The 20386-nt window shown below is 41.3% G+C and overlaps 1 protein-coding gene across 1 annotated transcript in view; it reads right to left on the bottom strand.

Annotated features, from left to right (window-relative positions):
- The window catches only part of STK31 (serine/threonine kinase 31), a gene marked incomplete at its 5' end in the record, with an annotated part of 46542 nt that overhangs the window by 22693 nt on the left and 3463 nt on the right, over window positions 1-20386 (bottom strand). Inside the window, 7 exon segments of the mRNA XM_080383228.1 lie at window positions 2894-2926; window positions 2928-3017; window positions 11310-11486; window positions 14442-14609; window positions 16616-16816; window positions 18467-18625; window positions 19380-19454. Of these exon segments, the coding sequence (XP_080239354.1) occupies window positions 2894-2926; window positions 2928-3017; window positions 11310-11486; window positions 14442-14609; window positions 16616-16816; window positions 18467-18625; window positions 19380-19454 (903 nt within the window).

Below are 20386 nucleotides of genomic sequence, written 5' to 3' on the forward strand. Positions count from 1 at the left end.
AGCCTTCCCTCGCTGAGGACTGAAGGTACTGCAGAGGTGTGGAAGTGAGCTTGACCAATTTTGTAGAACTACATATGATGATACCACAACCAGGCCCCAGCTTTACAGGCACAACACAGCAAAGTTCAGATTGGGGCCAAAAACATAAGAATTTCCTTGCATTATAACCAACTAGATGCAGCAACACACCAAAAAAAAAAACCCCAAAAAACCAGCAAACAAACAAATAAAAAATAAACCACACAAAAAACCACTACACCACCAAACAGTATTTTATAAAAATTATAAAACCACTTTCATAACAATAGCTACTACAGTGAACAGCATACATTCAGTACAATAGATTATTTAAAACAGCAATTTCCAGCTGAGTCAAGTGACATGAGCTTTGTACAAATATGCTTGTCTATAAGCAAATTCATGAAGGAGGTTTGTGCTAAATTTATGGAGGCTGTTCAAATCACTCAAGTGCACAACAGATTTTTCTCACATTCTTTTTTGAACAACTGGAATTTCATATACCAGAATACACATGGATAGAAAGTGGCACAGCAAGGTAGAAGCCAGGTTCAAATAGAACAGTTTGGAGGGAGAAAAAAAATCAGCCCATTTAACAGCAGCCAAAAGTGAGTAGAGCCAAGAAAAGTGCACACTAACAGTTTCATAACCAATATTACATCCTGTTTACAAAAATAATAGCACTAGTCACACCAGAAGAGCATCTGCATGTGTTCCATCAGGCTGTCCTCAAGGAATGAATCCTGTAGATTATGCCCTATTTCTTCCCATTTGTTTTTCTGCTATGAGCACACTTCCATAAAACATCAGCAACTTCACCAGCACATGGATACAGAAGCCAGATCCAAAAGGATAACAAGTTACCAGATGAAGATGGCTCAGTAGCCTACATGTGCTTAGTCCCAGTTGACATCTCTAAGTGTGGTAACTCAAAGGCACCAGAACAAGCTACTACACACTATCCACGGGGCAAAGGAAACATTCTTATAGACAGCTAATACACAGCAGCTGACAACTGTTCAGCTCAAACCCCAGCTTGCTTTAGAGCAGCTTATGCATAGGCCCACACTCTGCTTTCCTCTAAACCGATGCAGTATTATCACTTGGAAAGCATGGAGCTCACCAACTGTTTACCCAGGTCCTAGCCAGTTGGACCCAGCTGGACAGAAGCTGTCTGAATTTTTCTAAAGTTCAGGACAACAACAATTCTCACCAGAAGTTATAAAACATAAGTCAGAAGAGCTCTGTGATGCAGAAAAGAAGTCCGCAATACACAGCCCCAACCAAAGGGCATTAGCTTCCACGCTCCTGTTCTTCTGAGAAACACTGGAAAAACACTTGTGTGTCTAGGACAGCACAGCGTGACCTCTTCAGCTCTATAAAACTGCAACCAAGGTTCTCACTGATATTTGGTAAAAACTTATTTCCGTTTCCCTACTTGGGAAAACTATTTTCACCTTCTAGCCCTTAATATAAGAGAGGACAGTTAAGCTGAAGCCTAAAACTGACTCAACACACCTAGCAGCATGTCAGTCCCCCTTCAAATATTTTCAAAACACTTAAAATTTCACTGCAGTACAATTTTCTAGAAGATGCTTAATGGCTACCACCTAGTGGATTAGCACAGTATAACCTTTAAACACACACCAAAAAAAAAAAAAAAAAAAAAAAAAAAAAAAAAAAAAAAACCACAAACCCAAAAAAAACACAAAACAAAAACTTAAACCAGAAAAACCAACACACACTACACCACCACAACCTTCCTCTGTCTGAAGAAGCAGGATCCACACAGGGCCTCTAGTGATAGAAAGCCATGAAATGCTACCCTTCCAATATCTTTTCTAATCAGGCGCCAATCTCCAGTCAGACTAGAACCAAAAATTAGTGTACCAAAACATTTTTTTAATGGCATTGAAAAATAATTCCATTAGAAATTGAGTAATTCCATGAAAATTTGAACGCTTCCAATTTATTAATGCTGCTTCAACCTTATACAAACATATGTGCAGTCTGTAATCTTAATGCTTTTTCATAAGAACGGTCTCATACTTGCACGGACAAATACATCTCTTAAATTTGTACAGACAAGCTGATACTACTGCCAACCTTTTTACCCTCTCCAAGCACACTTGCACAGTCAAAATAAAAGCAAATTATATTTCTGAAGTTAAAAAGAAGAAAAGAAATTATTTCTAATAGCAAAGACCAGTAATGCCAATTTGGTAATACTTCTAGTGATAAAGTCCTCTTCAAAAGTTCTTACTACCTCTACAGAGCCTAGTTCCCTGTCTATTTTCCCACTTTCTGTTGTTGGACTGGCTGAGAGGGAGAGCCGTGGTATAAACATGTGCTTCTGTAGTGTTTAACTCTCACCTTAACAAACAAACAAAAAAAAGCTTTAAACATTTTACATTTTGCTACACTCGTCCAAAGTACACAGCCACCTGAAGAGAAATGGCTAGGAAAGCATGTAAGCCAACCACAAAACCCACCACCACAATTTACAGGGTAACTGCATTGACTTTTTAATTGTAGGTTCTCTCATTAACACCTGTCTTCTAAATATTCTGTGCTTTGTGAAGTCTTGTTAGCCACCAAACGCAATACCATTAAAAAAAAACACAAACCAAAACTGTTGCTCAAATTGAGGATCTAGGTAATAATTTGCCTCTAGAAACAAAACATCTAGGAGCCACGATCACAAGTAACACTGAGAACTACAGGTGTCAGGTGTACAACTTCACTCGGAAGTGTTATCTAAAGTTTCATCTGCTGCTGTTGAGGTCTCCAATTATAAAACATTAAACATTTAAGAAACACCCTCCACAAGTTCTCAGTGTTTCAGAATCAATACTGATAAAAGTGACATCCTCACCTGTAACATTCTTGAGCACTCAGAGAGGGGCAAGTTTATCCACTTCCAAAATTAATTCTTCCACTGCTGAATACAAGTTCTGCTGCACCTCATCACTCCTGGTAATCAATTCATCTCTTTCATCCTACGCAGAAGGAAAAGCAAGTCAGCAACTCACACCAAACACCACATACACAATGTGGGAAGTGATACAAAAAAGCGTTAATCCTTGCAAAGTACAAATAGCACAATACCTGCCTGACTAGGAATGAGTGAAAAAGCAAATTTTGGTTTTAACATCTGCTCCTATGACACGATGACCTTGCACAAATACAGCATCCTTTACAGTGTAAGAATATGATTGCCTTATCAGACAACTAAAGAAACAGTTTCTGCATGACTGTTGATAACAGTGGGAGCCCTAACTGATGCTGTAAACTTAAAATGTCGTAACTGTCCTACAGTTTTTGATTGTATTACAGAAATTAGAATTTGGATTATCCATATTTCCATACATGTCAAATTACATCTATAAAGTCAAACTGCAAAAGATTTCTTTCTGGAGAAGAATGCTTTACAGTCAAAAAAAATCCTTTTATTAATTTTTTCCTTGCCTTCTAGCAGGAAAGACCGATGACCTGTAAGCTCCCTACTGATTATCTGCAGTAAGATCACTAAACTAATTTTCTAGAAACAAAATCAAAGTTTCCCTTGGATGACTGGCAGGATTAGTTCTGCTATTGGGAGAGGAATCCCACATTCGTATCAGACAAGACAACTAACAGACTTACCAAAACCAAACTTTTTGAAATGGATGAAGGAAGATAAAAAACTATACTCAGAAGCATGTTTGCAGTGTTCTTTTCACAGTGATTTAACCCAACACGCCCACAGAAATATGAAAATATACATGAATATGGAAGACCAAATGACAGCTTTACAGACCTATTGTAAAAATTTGCTATTTCCTTCTTCATCCATCTCCAAAAATAAAAAAAGTAAGTAAAACGATTGAAATGCTATAACACATTGTCCTGACACATGTTCCCTTCCCCATTCCCCCCCAAAAAAAATCTTGGGAAGTCTGGTGTGGAAGGCAATTAATAAAGAAATAGAAAACAACAGAAGAGTTAACCAGGGCACTGCTATCAGTTTCACATGGAGCCAAAGAACAAATGAACATTTCCTACTAACAAGTAATATATGATATATCTGTAATGTAGACATGTATACACAAACACAGGTTCACGAGTGTTTTTAAATCTAGTTTATCCAGTGAAATCTTAGAAGTCGACTTAATCAGTTTAAGCATCCAGAGAAGATACACTAGAAATAGACAAGGGCAGAACAAGATCCAGTGGCTGGAAATTGAAAGATGGACAAAACACAACAGAAGTGTAACTCCAAGTTGCAACATACACTGCTTTAAAACTTAGATTAGCAGCTACACAGATGTTGTAATTCAGCCAGACATTAGTGGCCTGGATAATAAAAATCAGTGGAATAAGTTCTACTACAGAAAGTGAACACAACATATTACTTCAGCACTTAAAAACAAGAAACAAACAAAAAAATATTTAATAGGCACTTCTGCGATTATTGGGCATCTCTGGTGACCAAAAGCACACACAATTTTTACAGACTTTGGGCTGTTCTTCCCACAAGACAGGAGCTCATTTGTAAAAGAATACTGTAATGCACTGCATAAAAAGGAGTAAGGACCCCCTGTCATAAAGAACACTTTCCAAGACAAGACTTCTGCAGAATATTACTTCAAAAACTAAAGCCGTAGAGACGTAACATAGTAGAAGATTCAACCAGGCAACCAAACTCCAATACCAGTTTCAGCACTAGAGTAAATTGAACAGTCTACACATGACTGAACATACAGCTTGGGAGCCACAGGACAAGTCTGCTCCCTGTGTCTGCCATGTAATTAGATACATGTGACTTTTCATGGCTCACACAATGCTTGTTCAATAACCTCACAGAGCATTAAGTACACAGGCAGTATATCAATAGTCTGCTTAATAAAGATGTAAGCTCATCACAACAGCAAACATTAGAATTCAACTTCTTTAGAACAGGCTAAAGGCTTCTCAAACTACAAAATTTAGTTTAATTTGTGTCTGGTCCATCTTATACCTTTCAAAATAAATAAATATATAAATTAATTAATAAACATCTCCACAAACAACCTCACACAACCAAGCATCAGACACTGTCAGACCAAATGCCAAACCATCTTACCATCTTGTTTCAGACTATAGCAATGCTTAGGAAAGTCCGTAAAAGAGGACTATGTATAGTGCAATCACCTCATCAATGCATTCTTGCTTTAGTGTGATTTAATGACTTCATAAACAAGAGGGGAAAAAAAATAATCCCCCTCCATAGATAAGTTCTAATCCCTTTTTAGAGCCTTTTTCTACTTTTGGCCCAAGTTTTTTGCTCCCTTTAGTGCAAGTTACTACTTTTTGATATACAGAATAGCTAAAGCTACCTCTGGCATCAGCATCCTCATTAAATGGCTCTATTTATCCTACCCTCCTCCACTTTTTTTTTTTTAAACATCGGTGTGATTATTTTTATCATCCTTCCCACAAAAAAATTCTAAATATGTACACTAGAGTCTCCAATAAGTTTCTAAATCAAAATCATAAATTAAACGACACATCCATAAAAGACTATCTACAGTATCTGAAAAGTCAGTAGTTCTATTACACCCCATTACTAAGAGTATCTGTCTACACTGCAAGCAGGGAACTTCTAATTATCCCCGTTTTTTCATCTGCAAAGCTGCTGTCCTCTTGGTAACATTTCATAGGAAAGCTGGTAAGTGATTGCTACCACCACCTTCCTATTGGGACACCGAACTTACATCAAATTCTAGGACTAGTTTTGAATATATTTTTAAGTATTTCCACTCCAGAAGAACCATCTTTGTTATTTTCATACACACCATGCACCAGTACTATCTCAGTTCACTGATTATCTTATGTTTCCAAGACATACATCATGTCATGATACAGAGAAGGTGGTGTTATTGAATGCCGTCTTTGCTTCAATCTTTGCTGCCAAGGCCGGTCCTCAGGAACCCCAGATGCTGGAGGCAAGAGAGAAAGTCTGGAGACAGGAGGACTTTCCCTTGGTCGAGGAGGATTGGGTTAGAGATCGTTTAGGCAAACCTGACACCCACAAACCCGTGGGCCCTGATGGGATCACCCCCGAGCACTGAGAAAGCTGGCAGGCGTTATTGCTGAGCCACTGTCCATCATCTTTGGTGGGCATGGAGAACAGGAGGGTGTCTGAGGACTGGAGGAAAGCCAGTGTCACTCCAGTCTACAAAAAGGGCAAGAAGGAGAACCCAGGAAAGGACAGGCTGGTCAGCCTCACCTCCACCCCTGGAAAGGTGATGGAACAGCTCATCCTGGAGGTCAGCTCCAAACGTGGAGAAAAAGAAGGTCACCAGGGACAGTCAACGTGGATTGACCAAGGGGAAGCCGTGCCTGGCAACCTGACAGCCTCCTACGGCGGAATGACTGGCCGGGTGGATGAGGGGAGCGGTGGATGGTGCCTACCTTGACCTCAGCCAGGCTCTTGACACCGTCCCCCACCAGAGCCCCCGGGCAAGCTCAGGAGCGTGGGTCAGGCGGGTGGGCAGTGATGGGCTGAGCAGGGGCTGAGGGCAGAGCTCGGGGGCTGTGACCAGCGGCGCAGAGCCCAGCTGGGGGCCAGTAGCCAGCGCTGTGCCCCAGCTCAGCACCGGGTCCCGTCCCGTTCAGCTGGGTCACCGGTGACCTGAGGGGACGGAGCGCAGCCTCGGCAGGTCTCCCGATGGCACAAACTGGGAGGAACCGCCGGGACACCAGCAGGCCGTGCTGCCCTCAGCGAGGCCTGGGCAGGCTGGAGAGCCGGGGGGAGGGGACCTCGTGGGGTCCCACAGGGGCCAGCGCGGGGTCCTGCCCTGGGGAGGGACAGCCCCTGCACCAGCACAGGCTGGGGGGGGGCTGCTGGGGGGCAGCTCTGCGGGGAAGGGCCGGGCGGTGCTGGGGGACAGCCGGTTGCCCGCGGGCCAGCGGTGGCCCTGTGGCCGAGAAGGCGGGTGGGACCCTGGGGCGCGTTAGGGGCAGCGTGGCCGGCGGGTGCGGGGAGCTGATCCTGCCCCTCTGCTCGGGCTGGTGAGGCCCATCGGGAGTGCTGGGCCCAGCGCTGGGCTCCCCAGTCACGGGAGACGGGGAGCTGCTGGGGAGGGCCCAGCGGGGGCTGCGGAGCTGGTGAGGGGCCTGGAGCACCTCCCTGGTGAGGAGAGGCTGGCAGAGCTGGGGCTGTGGAGCTGGAGAGGAGAAGGCTGAGGGGGGATCTCATCAGCGTAATCAATTGTCTTAAGGGTGAGTGTCAAGAGGATGGGACCAGGCTCTTTTCAGCAGTCCCCAGCGACAGGACAAGGGGCAACGGGCAAAAACTGCAACAAGGGAAGTGTCTGAATATGAGGAAAAACCTCTTTACCTTGAGGGTGACAGAGCCCTGGCCCAGGCTGCCCAGGGAGGCTGTAGAGTCTCCTTCTCTGGAGATAATTCAAAACCCACCTGGACGTGATCCTGTGCAACCTGCTCTGGGTGAGCCTGCTTTAGCAGGGGCTTGGGCTAGATGATCTCCAGAGGTTCCTTCCAACTCTGACCACTCTGTGATTACATAAACGCCTTATTAAGAACAAACACTCCAGTTGCCCATCTTCATTTTAGGGCAGTATCTAAGAAAGACCCAGTTAAACCAGCATAAATCAACTAAGAAAGCATAGAAAATGAAAACTAAAATAATGCCGTTTACTTTGCACTCAAACTTTATGGGGTTTACCCACGCCTGTGGTATTTAAGATGCATTAGGTTTCCCTGAAAGCAAAACAAGATGTTCGTTCCCAAGAGCTTACAAACAAGGCTTGTGACAGTGAGAGAGGGCATCAGCACGCCAGAGAGGTTAAAGGAAGAGCACATTGCTTAGGCAATTGAATAGCAAGATTTAACTTAGTAAAACCAATTTTGACAGCTGGGTTGACAAATTAAGCAAACAGAGTTAAACAGTCTGCTACAGTTTAATAGCCAACTATTTCATCCATCTGTTTGGGTTCACTGGGCTTCCTGTACATTGGATTTACACGTATCTCACTACAACTGAGCAGGAAACAAAGTCAGCAACATCAATGCATTTGTTAGCCTATCTACAGTCAGTATAATTTAAGTAGGTTTGAGAAGCAGAATATTAAGCGTGCCCTTTTACTGTGTGCATCTTCAGACATTTCTGGTATTTGAAAATATAGTAGCCAAGATCCTGTGGCATGTTACAACACATAAAATAGATCTTCAAAAATCAAAATGCTTCTCAGGAAATAACAAAAAAAAGTTAAGTCACTACACTGCACATTAAGACAGGACAGCCTTTGTGGCACCGTAGCTCTCCATGATGCCCCCAAAACTCTTGTTCTGTACCTTTCACCTACCTAAGTCTTCAAAATACTTAAGACAAATTCCACAAAAGCCTTGAGATGTCCTGCTTCCAGCTGCTACCAATCCATCTTGAAAAGTAAATTAATTCTTCAGGGAGCTCTACACTTCCACACACATTCCCACTTGCATACTCTTTGCAGCTCTCAAGCACTCTGTGGGATACCTGACATCTAGAAGAACTCCTGTTGTCTTTATTTTTCCCCATTTAAAATATTTGTGACACTACCATGACAATTTCCCCTCTTCAGAGAGCAGAAATTTTTTTTACAGCAGGATGCTCTTGAAAAGTCATAAGATTTCATGTCACCATTCGTTTACACCTTAGCTTAGGCAACCAGGAACAATGTCAGAATGGGCATGGGAGGAGCAGAGGGGTGTCGGTTTCCAAATTAAACTGGTTTTCAAGCCAGGTGTGAAGCCAACACCTTGTCAACAAAAAACTGAAGGCTACACAAACATAGAAGCGGCATACTGCTGTAAGCTCATTTCATCGGTATTTCAAATATTTTGGCAGTGTAACACACTACAATGCATCATGCAAACATAACTTGTTAGCCATTCACAACTAAAACTGAGGACAATGTCCAGAATAACATATTCCAACAAATTAGTCCATCAGAAAAACTTTAAGCATGCTTCTAGAATGAAACGTCTTTTCATGATGTTTCTCATGGAAGAATGCTGCTAGCTCATGTTTGCAACTCAAAATAAAAAACCTCAAAAAACACCTCACACACACTGCCACCTGAATGACACTAAATAAACCATCTCCTCTATTTAATAAACAATTCCGAGACTCCCCAGTCACACCACTGTACCTGTACCTGTCCCTGTCCTAAATCCTGCCCATGTTAAGATTTTTCTTTCCCTCTACCCCCAGTCCAACTCGGTCAAAGCAAACCTGGAGGATGGGGCAAAAACAAGTTCTAAGACAGCTTTGCTTTACTTGTCTGCTGTTGTTCAATGAGGCTTACAGACCCACTTGAGCTCAACCATCCCATGTAATCTCCCGAAAACTGCAACTGCTACTATTTCACATGAGATCAGGAATTCACCCAAGAAGAGCTTGTACAAGGGAATCCCTAGGCAGCCCTGCCTCCTGGGTACCTTGCAGCCTAGCTGTTCTACACATTACTCCCCTATACAAGATACAACACTAAAATGTCATCAGCTTATTAACACTTATCTTAATGTTGCCAAGTTTAAACATTTGACTTTATTTTGTTTTCACCTACAGCAATGAAATGTGTTCCATGCTACAGATGTTTTAATAGTTTTTCCTGCACAGCCAACAAAACCATAACTTACTTGGGATCGGTTGATGGGTCTGCCCCATCTACCCTGGTGGTGGCCAGTGCCCCCACCCCGCTGGAGCTGCTGAGGAGAGAGGCTGCAGTGCAGACCTCAGGCTGCAGGCAGTGCCCAGACCTTTCTCCTGGGGCAGGGACAGGCAGCAGAGCTGCCTACAGAAGGTGTGCCCAGGCGGAGGGGCTCCTGGAGCAGGCAGCTGAGCTGCAGGAGGCAGGGGGAAGGATGCATCGTGTCAGGGAGGCTGAGGAGGAGTTAGAGAGCTGGTTCCAAGCGCAGTCTGGAGTGGACCCACAGCCAAACATCAAAAGAAGCATGACCAGCAGGTTGAGGGAGATGATTCTCCCCCTCTACTCCACTTCTGTGAGACCCCACCTGGAGTACTGCATTCCAGCTCTAAGGTCCCCAACATAACAAGGACATGGACCTGTTGGAATGAATCCAGAGAAGGGCCACGAAGATGATCAGAGGCTGGAGCACCTCTCCTATGAAGACAGGCTGAGAGAGTTGGGGTTGTTCAGCCTGGAGCAGAGGAGGCTCCAGGGAGACCTTACAGAAGCTTTCCAGGACCCAAAGGGGGCCTACAAGAGAGCCGGAGAGGGACTTCTTACAAGGGCATGTGCTGATAGGACGAGGGGTAACGGCTTTAAACTGAAAGAGGGTAGATTTCGATTGGATATTAGGAAGAAATTCTTTACTGTGAGGGTGGTGAGGCACTGGGACAGGTTGCCCAGAGAAGTTGTGGATGCCTCATCCCTGGAAGTGTTCAAGGGCATGTTGGATGGGGCTTGGAGCAACCTGGTCTAGTGGAAGGTGTCCCTGTCCCATGGCAGGGAGCTGGAACTAGATAGTCTTTAAGGTCCCTTTCAACCCAAACCATTCTATGATTCCACGAGTCTCTTAATCACTCATTCTTTTCTAGTCCATTTGATGACCTGTTAAATTCAGTGTAATACAACAACACATTTTAAGCATGCCTGCTTAAAATGTGTTAGGTTATACGTGAAAATAGTCACTACACGTTTGCTGTCATTCTCCCAGATGCACCATCCCTTCCCTACCTTACGACAATGCCTGCCATAGACCAGGGAACCTTCCCGTTCCCAAAGGTAGCATTGCTGCCCGGGAGAGACACAGCAGAGAGCCATCCCTACCCACACAGCCGTGCCTGCACACGCGGGCAGGCTTCTCCCGACGTGGTTGCGGAGGAGCTGCGCTAGATGGCAGCTTTCCCCCGTGCGGTCCATCCTCCCACACACGCCTCCGCACGCCGCTCTCCCTACACCTCCCAGGTGAGGGAAGCACATAGGACGCAGCGGCATGCTGCTCTAACAAAAGGTTTTGAAGAGACAGTTCAGCTGCACAGCTGAAGCAGTTTCTAACTATCACAGAACAGAAAGCTTTTAAAGTACCATATTCTGATTTCCTTCTATTTCTTTACAAAAACCAAGGGTGTCAAAAAGTCTAGGTTTAACACAAAAAAATAACGCTCCACAAATACAGCAGTTGTGGCAAAGGGAGCAAAGCCTCCAACATTATCTAGCAAAGGGCAGATGTTTCCATGCATACTCTATCAACAGCTGTTAAATTATAGCTCGAGAAAAAAAAAAGTAATTCCAACCTACCACATTTCTGCATAACTGAATCTTCTCCTGAGCCAAGTGATACTCTGTCCAAATCTTCTGCAATTTTTCCAAGGAACATGGAACAGTGAGACATCCTTCTGTAACCACTTTTATGGTTTGAGAGAGCTGCTCCCCAAAACAACTGTTCTTATTTGTGTACCGAAGTTGTAAGGAGGAAACAATATTTTACCAGGATTTTTTTTCTCCCCAGAACTGAAGCAGTTTAAAAATCAATGCTATTCGGACTCCTGAAACATACAGATTGAGATAGCACTTGCCATGTTAATAACCGAGTTTCTTTCAAAAAGTAGCAGCAGCAGTCTGTCTCATTCAGCTGGGTTTTTTTTGTTTGTTTTTTTTTTTTGAGGAAGGACCAAGAATACATACAATACATTCATTATACCTCAGTATTGACAAGGCTGTATGTGTACAAAATTCCCTCCTGCTCTTAATTTCCCTTTTGTCCTATTTCCTCCCTTGGTTGTTTGGGGTTTTTTGGTTTTGTTTTTTTCTTTTTATTCATCTTCCACAAACACATATACCAATATATACATTCTTTCTTAAAGGCACTGATGATCATTTCTATTTCAAGTTTTCTTCCCGTTGCAGTTTTGCCTCTTCTTTTAAAACCAGAAGAGTAATTTGGGTTACCCAAAGAGATACACCTCTCACAGCAATACAGATACCCAAGGAACTCTGACTATCCAGTTACTTTTAACAATTAGCTGCATCTTCCTTGAAGACTGAATTGAAAGCTCTTCCTGCAACAGCTATGGTAAAGGAGAAGAAATAAAGCAAAGTCACCTGATGAAGACTAAGAAGCAGACAATGCAAATTCTAATGTGAGCTTACAAAAAGCTCACATTTCAGCCTTGCTTTTGGAAAATACTCCCCTCTGTATACAACACTATATTTTTCTTAGAAAATTAACAAAACAAAACTTCTGGGAAACAAAGAAGCATGCATTACTTCAAGAAATAAGCAGGGCAATGATACGTAGTACTACTTCAGAAAAAAAATACATATCTAACTTCTTTCACTGCCTTCATCTTAGCAGCCAAACTTCTCATTTTCTTTCCAAAATACATACGTAGGGTTTCCTCAAAACCTTCAGCAGTTTTCCTGAATGCTTCCTTCTTTCTCTGAATTATTTATCATTTTTGCAGCAGTGTTTCAACAAAGACAGGTAAAGACAGTCACAACAGTTAGCCAGTTACTAATAAGCAGACCACAATTTAGACTTTTGAAAACTACAGATATGCACACACACACAGATGGCCCTCTTCAAAACACCAATAAAATGCCTAGAAAGACTTACAAACCATTTTTATTTTCTTCAATAGCTCCTTAAAGGTCCATTTAAACTTAACATTTTAAACATTTACACTTAAAGGTTAAAGGTTCATTTCCTTCCTCTCATTTCAGTAGTGATGTGTTCAAGTGTATTTCTCCCCATTTGCTAGCAAGTTTTCAAACAACACAAGAATTTTTTCTTCCCTTGCTGAAAAGTTCCTACCCATTAGTTCAAGAAAATCTAAGTCCAGTACCTCAAGAAACTCCTTAGTCTCATCACTACCACACCTCAAAGTGGTGCAGCAAAACAAGAACTCTTGCTGTATGTACAACCACCCTGACCTTCCTACAAGGGATGTTCTTAAGGAATATTCTTGACCCAAAAAAAGCCAACACACCACATCAGGCTATATTCCTCAAGGGGCAACCTGAATTTCAGAGTTCTTGCTCTCATACCATAGAGGTGCCCTTATAGACTCCACTTTAGGTAATGAAACAGTCTTTAAATGTTCTCAGCCTTTCAGACTTGCTACATATTAAAAAAAAAACCAAACCAAAAAAACCCACCACCAAACAGAAAAACAAATATAGAAAGAAATAAATAGTTTTTTTATTTGCAGATGAGCATCCAGTCTCATGACTGCAGGGTGTCTTTTTTTGAAGTAACCCTCAAAGCTACTACCACACAACACCTTTCTAAAATAAGCCATTGTGTACCATAGTGGTTTTAGCAGGGAGCAAATATTATCTCACTTAAAAGGCTATCCACCACCTTTTCTTTTAAAGCAGTTTACTTGCATTCAACTCAAAATAGTAATTAAAATTTGCAGAAATCTGTTTTAAAAAGTAAATAAATCAGGCTAGATATAAGAAATGCTTCTAAGAATTCCTTGCACATTCAAGTATTTTTTTCTTAGCTGCAGGCATGTATTCTGTTGCTTGTCAATTTAGTTTACATAGAAGTACACAAACATCCTATCTTCAGTGGATGGAGAATCTGTGCAACAACGGATTAGGGTTCATAGCAACACAGGTGTTCTAGGCAGAGGTAACAGAGTAGCAAAGCCAGTTATGAGTAGTTTTATTCTGCAAGAAAGTCGTATGCAAATTCAGGTTTGGAGGTTTCAAAGGGATTTACACAATGGCAGATTTTCCTTTCGTATCTGTAGAGATAAGTGTTTGCACAACATTTTTCTGAATTCATGCAAATAGCTTTTCACACAATCTCTTCTTACTACTGCTGTTTATCACACTTAAAACCATTCACACCATTTTTAAGCCTATCAGTAACTATTACTAAGTACTGCGTTTCTCTCAGATAGTGCAAGGAACTTCCCCTGCAAAGAAACATAAGCATATTTTCTATTAAGCAGCAATTAAGGAAATACTAATTCTTACCCAGTTCTATTCCACAGCTGCTATGATTCTGTGAGGCTTAGGAATTTTCAGCCCAACACATAGAAAGCCTTTTTCCCTCTAAGTGAGAAGAAAAAAAAAAAAGGCAAGAATTGCATCCTTATACACAAAGCATGTTTTTAATCACAAAGTGCAAAGCTACGTGTTCAAACTGAACACCTACATCCAAACCAGCAATTTCATCAAGTGTGGTGGCAAGCCAGTACATACACCAAGGGGAGCTAGAATCCAACTTGGACTGCAAAACATGGGCTAACACTCACTGACAGCATCTCCCTGCACCAGGGCAAGACAAATCTCCACTCAACCAGTTTAATCCAAACAACAGTGCACAGCTGAACTGCAGTACAATGAAACCGTAAGACAAAAGCATTGTCAGAAACACAACAGGGAGGGAAGCACCCTCTTTGCATTTCCACATACCTGAAGCTCACACTTCAGCTGTTGAATCCTTGGTTCTAGTTCCTTCTGCCCCTGCAAGAGATATACATTCTCCCTTCCGAGAACTTCTTTGTCTTCATACAGCTTCTGATCTGGTCTTACTTGTGCCAAACTGGTGTCTGACACCGAGGTAGAAGCTAGCATTTTTCCCTTTTACAAATTAATTAAGATAAATTAATTAAAAAAAACCAAACCACACATAATGTGCATTCTTTCATGCTATAGTAATTTCAGAAATGACCACAGACCACCACATCAAAAAGACCATAGAAGCACCCACAGTCATGCTTTACAACTTCAGAATTTGCATCCCTCTCCATACCAGTCTTCACAAAGACACAACACAAAGGAAAAACATACATCATTTGAAGACAACCCTTTCTATGTTTTCACCAACTCAAAAGTCTTTCCCATCAAAAAAAACACCTTACAATACCACACTGCAGATCCAGAAAAGTCAAGATCCATTGTAATTCAAGCCCTCTATCTACCAAATAAGCCAAAGCACTTTAAGGTTAGTGTTTTGGATCTATAACCTTAAAGTTATTTTTATAACGAAAAGTGATGTGAAGCATCTGCCCCAGAGTACTGTGACAATACTGTATGGTACCAAAGCTCCACTAGACCCCACATCAGCTTCATCCTCACCTGTATGGCTTTGGTTACACCCTAACTTCTTTTCTTCTCAATTTCCTTTGCAGGCATCCACTCAAAAATGCCTGCAATGTGCAAAAAGTTAAAAGATGCCAGAACGTACAGAAATGGAATAGAGAATCTGCTGGCTGCTCAGGCCAGTCAGGATACCTCATTGCTGCATGCCACAACAACAAAAGGCTATTTCTTCTTTAAAAGTCAGATTCAGAGTATATCGATAACTCAGAAAACAGGGCAGATCAGAGTATCAAAATAATTCAGGATGAGGTACTTTAGACTTTTTTGAAGAGCACCTCATTTCATATTAGTATTTATTAACAGCATAGACTTGCCTAAGCGATATAATTGCAAAATGTATTTGGATAACATGCTGGTATGTGGAAGGGCATGCCCCTCAGGTGATTCATTACAATGTTTAAGAAGCTCAAATTATGGAACATTAGCAAATTCTAAATAAGTTTTTTTGGAGAACATTACTTCTTACACCATCTCAACTTTCTGAATGCCAAGTACCATCTTTCCCACCCACAAACATTTTTCTCAGCAGCCTGTTGCCATGGCAATTCTAGCAACTGTAGGGCAAGTCTCTTTAAAAAGATTTCTTAGAACAACTGTAACTGCCAACTTACCACCATGTCTTGTCAATGTAATTACAAGTTGCAAAGACAACGTAATCCCCTAAAGCTTACTTCAAACCGTGGTTGCTGGCTTTCTTTCTTATAAGGACACATTGTTACATTCCTACACAAATAAATAACCAAAATATGTTTGTCCTGCTAGGTAAGTGTACTTTTACATTCCACTTATGCACCCAGGGAGTTTTTAACAGAGTTAAATAAATAGGGGATAACTAGAAAAAGACTCAGGGACAAGCCTATGAAAAATTCGTAGATGCTAAAACAAACATTGCATTGCCTGTCACTGCAAAATCTCCTAAAGGCCCGATGTTCTGCAACCTTCGCTCTCAACTAAGCTTTCCACTATGTTCTCCTCTGCTTACTAGCTGCTACACCTTCCTTCTTTTTCAAAATCTTGCATTAAGATATATGAGAATTGTCTGTCTCTGGAAATCAAACACTGGCTAGATAGCCTGTGCTTCCTCAACAACATTAATGAACAGGTTTCTACAGATTAATGTCCTAATTCCCACTACTGTAGCATGCACACAGACTCACATATACTCACTTCCACTGAGTGCCTGTATTACTTCACTAGATAGAAAGACAGAAACTGAACCTCGTATTTTAGATACTCACTTCCCCCTTAATCTTCTCATACACCCATATCTCAGTAACTAAGCTAATCAGATCACTCATATAAAGTTTTCTGTGATGTTCCACTGCCTTACTTTGGGGCAAATACACAGTTTCCAGTAAAATTCTGATTCCTTGAGCTGACAGCTGCTGGGTCCACACACTGTCTCAGGGTGCTGTGCAGCATGTGATCAGATCTGTTTACGCACAGTGGAAATGAAACTTTTATCTTCCGATGCTGATTCTTCACAACATCTGCTTCTCTCTCTTCCACATTTTTAGTGTTCCCTGGAGATGTGCGTCTTTCAGTAACCCCCCCTTGGCCACCTCCTCTCCAATATCTACTTTTTCATACTTTGCTTGGGCAATAATGGTACCATCTTTGTGCTTGGCTTTATGACGTATTCTTATTTCTTTTTCAAAAACCAGGCTGCTCAAGAACTTCTTCCCCTGTAATACAAAATACAATGAAGTTGTGTATTGGACACTGAATACTTTTAGCTGAAATCAGCCATCTTTCTTCTAAGAAAGAGAGGACATGTTTAAGACCAAAACCCAAAAAGCCACACAGGTAAAACTTATATTTAACACATTTATTCTGGAACAATGCTGTTATCTGTACGGCTACAAATGCACCTGATCTAATCACTGTCAATGCCAGACTGGACTTCAACACCAATACTTCTACCTCACTGTTCAGCTTCAAGGAATTCAGTGTCACACAAGTGACAGAAGTCCAAAGTCCCATCAGCTCTCAATAGAAGTTGGCAACCAGGTTATCCAAGTCTTTTAGAAGATGCTAAACCAACTATTTAACAGCATTATACGCAACAATATGAAAAAAATATTTGAAGTATTACATTGTTTAACAGCCTTTCAATAAGTGGTCCAGAAGTTGAAACAGAAAATAGTGACAAATGAATCATCACGTGTATCTGCCCTACGGAAATCTACCTTACTGAAAATACTCATTTAGAAACTGGGAAATTCCAGAATTGGCAGCTATCAGTTTCATCAATAATATCAAAGAAAAACAGCTTTGAAAGACTGGGGAATGCACTCAAGACTTTCACATGGCATCTGGGAGAAAGTTATCTTTTATTAAGGGTTTTTTTTCTTTTGCCCCACTGCTTCTAGAAATAAGTTGATTTTGCTGAAAATTAAGAATGGAAGGGGGCAGGAAAGCTACACAGAGCATAAAGCTTTATTTCAAGCAACAAGAACAGTTAAAAAAAAAAATCCAACAACACACAAACAAAATAACACCCCAGGGAACTGGGAACAGATATTTCTATTCTGAGATTCTCTGTCTTAAGGAATCACATTAAGCAATGTCAATAAGACCACAGGGATGAGATCATATACAAAGGGTCTTGGGACCCCTAAACGGTAGAGGGATACAATAAGGCAAGCAGGTCTGCCACCTCCTCCTCCGGCAACTGCTGGTCCCAAGCCACCAGCTGGTGAAGCGTGGGCAGTGCCAGTGACAAGCCTTGAAGCAGCACACCATCAAGACTGCAAGTGATGTCCTAGAAAGGGAGGCTGCCACTAGTGCCACTCAGAAAGACTCAAATACCGGTCCTGTTAGCATCACCTCCTGACTCTTTCACATTCATTGCCAGCCAGCAACAACGACTCACATTTACCTGTTACTATCTCTCTCCTGACCAAATTGTACAAAAGTTTGTACGGTACCCTGGCACACCAAGTTCAAGCAGCTCGCAGATGTAAGTGAATTTATTGCAGGTTCTGTAATCAAGGGAGGGATTTTTCCCTCTGAAGGAAAAGAAACAGAAGTAGTACTCTGTTACCTCAGTGCCAGAAAGAACTTGGGTCAGTCAAAAAAAGACCTGAGGCTCTGAAAATAGCAAAAGCATACTCTAAAAATCACCAGCCAGCACAACCTGAACCATTTCTTATAAAACTGTTTTGGTTTCTAGAGTGTGATAAGGGCTACAGTTCAGACAGCCCCTCCCAGCATGCCCTGCCTTCACAGTTAAACATGCAGCTCTTGGAAGACTCCTCCTGGTGACACTACCAATATTTGCCAGCATCTGCTACAGAACCCATCATCTAAATGCTTCAAAATCTGTGACTCACCTGGTCAAACCTGCTTAAGTTCTGATCAGTTAGTATCCGCAGTCCCCAGAGTCTGTACTTCTTGGCAACACTCGGACATTGCAAGTTTGATGGAATTTCAACTATGTATGATCTGTTCAGAACCTCAGAATTTCCATAGTCAATGTGCAGTACCTGACACTGAAAAATAATATAAAATATAAATCAGCAGATGTTACACAGATCTCCTACAGAAATATGCACTGAAATCTACTAGAATATAAGCATTTTAACACATGTGTATGCTGCAGAGATTAGAATCTTCCATACTAAGCCTAGACACCCTTCAGAGGAAGGAACCAAGTTAGAGAAATCTCTTATGTTGGCTGCTGTCTGAAAGCTTAGCAACAAAACTTTAAGTAACAAAACATATCTCTGCTGGCATTTTTTTTTCCCCAGCTAAGGGCTACAATTAAGAAGCACTACAGAAGACTTTATTCAATGAAGAGATACGTAATCCAATGTTTCCATGCCAACCAGCCTGTCTAGGAATTATCATTTTAAATAGGAACCACTAGACTTCTGTATCAGTCACCTAAAGCTGATTAACAACTCTTTCAGGTCATTTGCATCAGTGCTAACATGTCACACGAAGGCTGCCATGTTCACCACTCAGAAGTTCTGATACTCAATTACATTGCTTAACAATGTCAACCACCACTCCTAAATCTCTATCAAGCAATACAAACAGCGCTATGCAAGTATGTCATGTTTTGCCAGTCTTTTCATCCGCACTTTTCAAAATTACAGGTCACTTTAATTTGGGTCCCGTGTATATTCACTGTTTTTAAATGCATTCACACAGCAAGTTTCAGAAAGAGGAGTTGCATTTATTCCTATCATCCTGCATGTAGAACTGACACACAATTAAAGATTTTTTAAAAATGGTTCCTGCCTTTTCATTTTCGATCACTTGCTGTACCATGCATCTGTGCCAACATCCATCTTCAGAAAAACAGCCACCATAAATCTGGAAATTAGGAAAAAAGGATCAAGAATAGCATTCTGAAAATAGAAGTATACCTCAAAATGGTATTTGTAATACATTACAAATCATATTTTCATACTTTCCTATAATTATCCCATCAGCAGTATGAAAACAAAGTAATGCATTTGATATCCTCTCTCTCATAACAACATATGCTAATGCTTAAAAAACATAATCCTCTACTCTAAAAACAATAGCTCAAAGAAAATTTTGCAGCTACAAAACCACTAACATTTTATACAGTAGGCTCCCATGGCTTTTCTGTTAATGTGTTGCTACGGTGTTTTATTGACACTGATGGCTTAATAAGCCCAACAAAGAAACAGGCCAGTCACACCACAAACATACCGTGTTTGCTGTCGGTGCGTTTTCTTCCTTTTGAAGAGGAATGTAGAAGATCATTTACCTGCGCACACAAACAGTTCAGACAAACAGTTTTCTTTTAAACCTTATGTTGCAATAAGCCACTACTAGTTCACAAACAAAACCAAAAGCTGTCATCACTCTTTGTATGCTTGTTATGGAACTGCTGTTAAATATGTCCTTGTTATCTTCCCAAGAGTACTTTCTCCAGCACATTTAGTGTTACAGGTTTTTGATTCCACACCTGACATGGAGCAAAGAATCGCTTCTCTGAAAAAGCACTGCTCTCCTGTTAAAGATAAGCCATAATGTATACTGCACAATGAAAGAGAATTCAGCATTCAGTATGCATATATATTTTCTTAGGTATGTATATATACACACACACATCCCTTCTTGTAGTACTTTCTGAGCACTGAAGACTGAAGTGCAGAAAGGCTGAAATGCAGAAAGATTTAAAATTTGCTCACACAAAATAACCACCTTCTTTAGGAAAGCCAGCAATTCTTAAAGACGTATTAAGAGAGTATAGCCCACAGAATAATCAAAGA

This window comes from Falco punctatus, assembly GCF_963210335.1.
Source record: "Falco punctatus genome assembly, chromosome: 4".
Lineage (NCBI taxonomy): Eukaryota > Metazoa > Chordata > Aves > Falconiformes > Falconidae > Falco > Falco punctatus.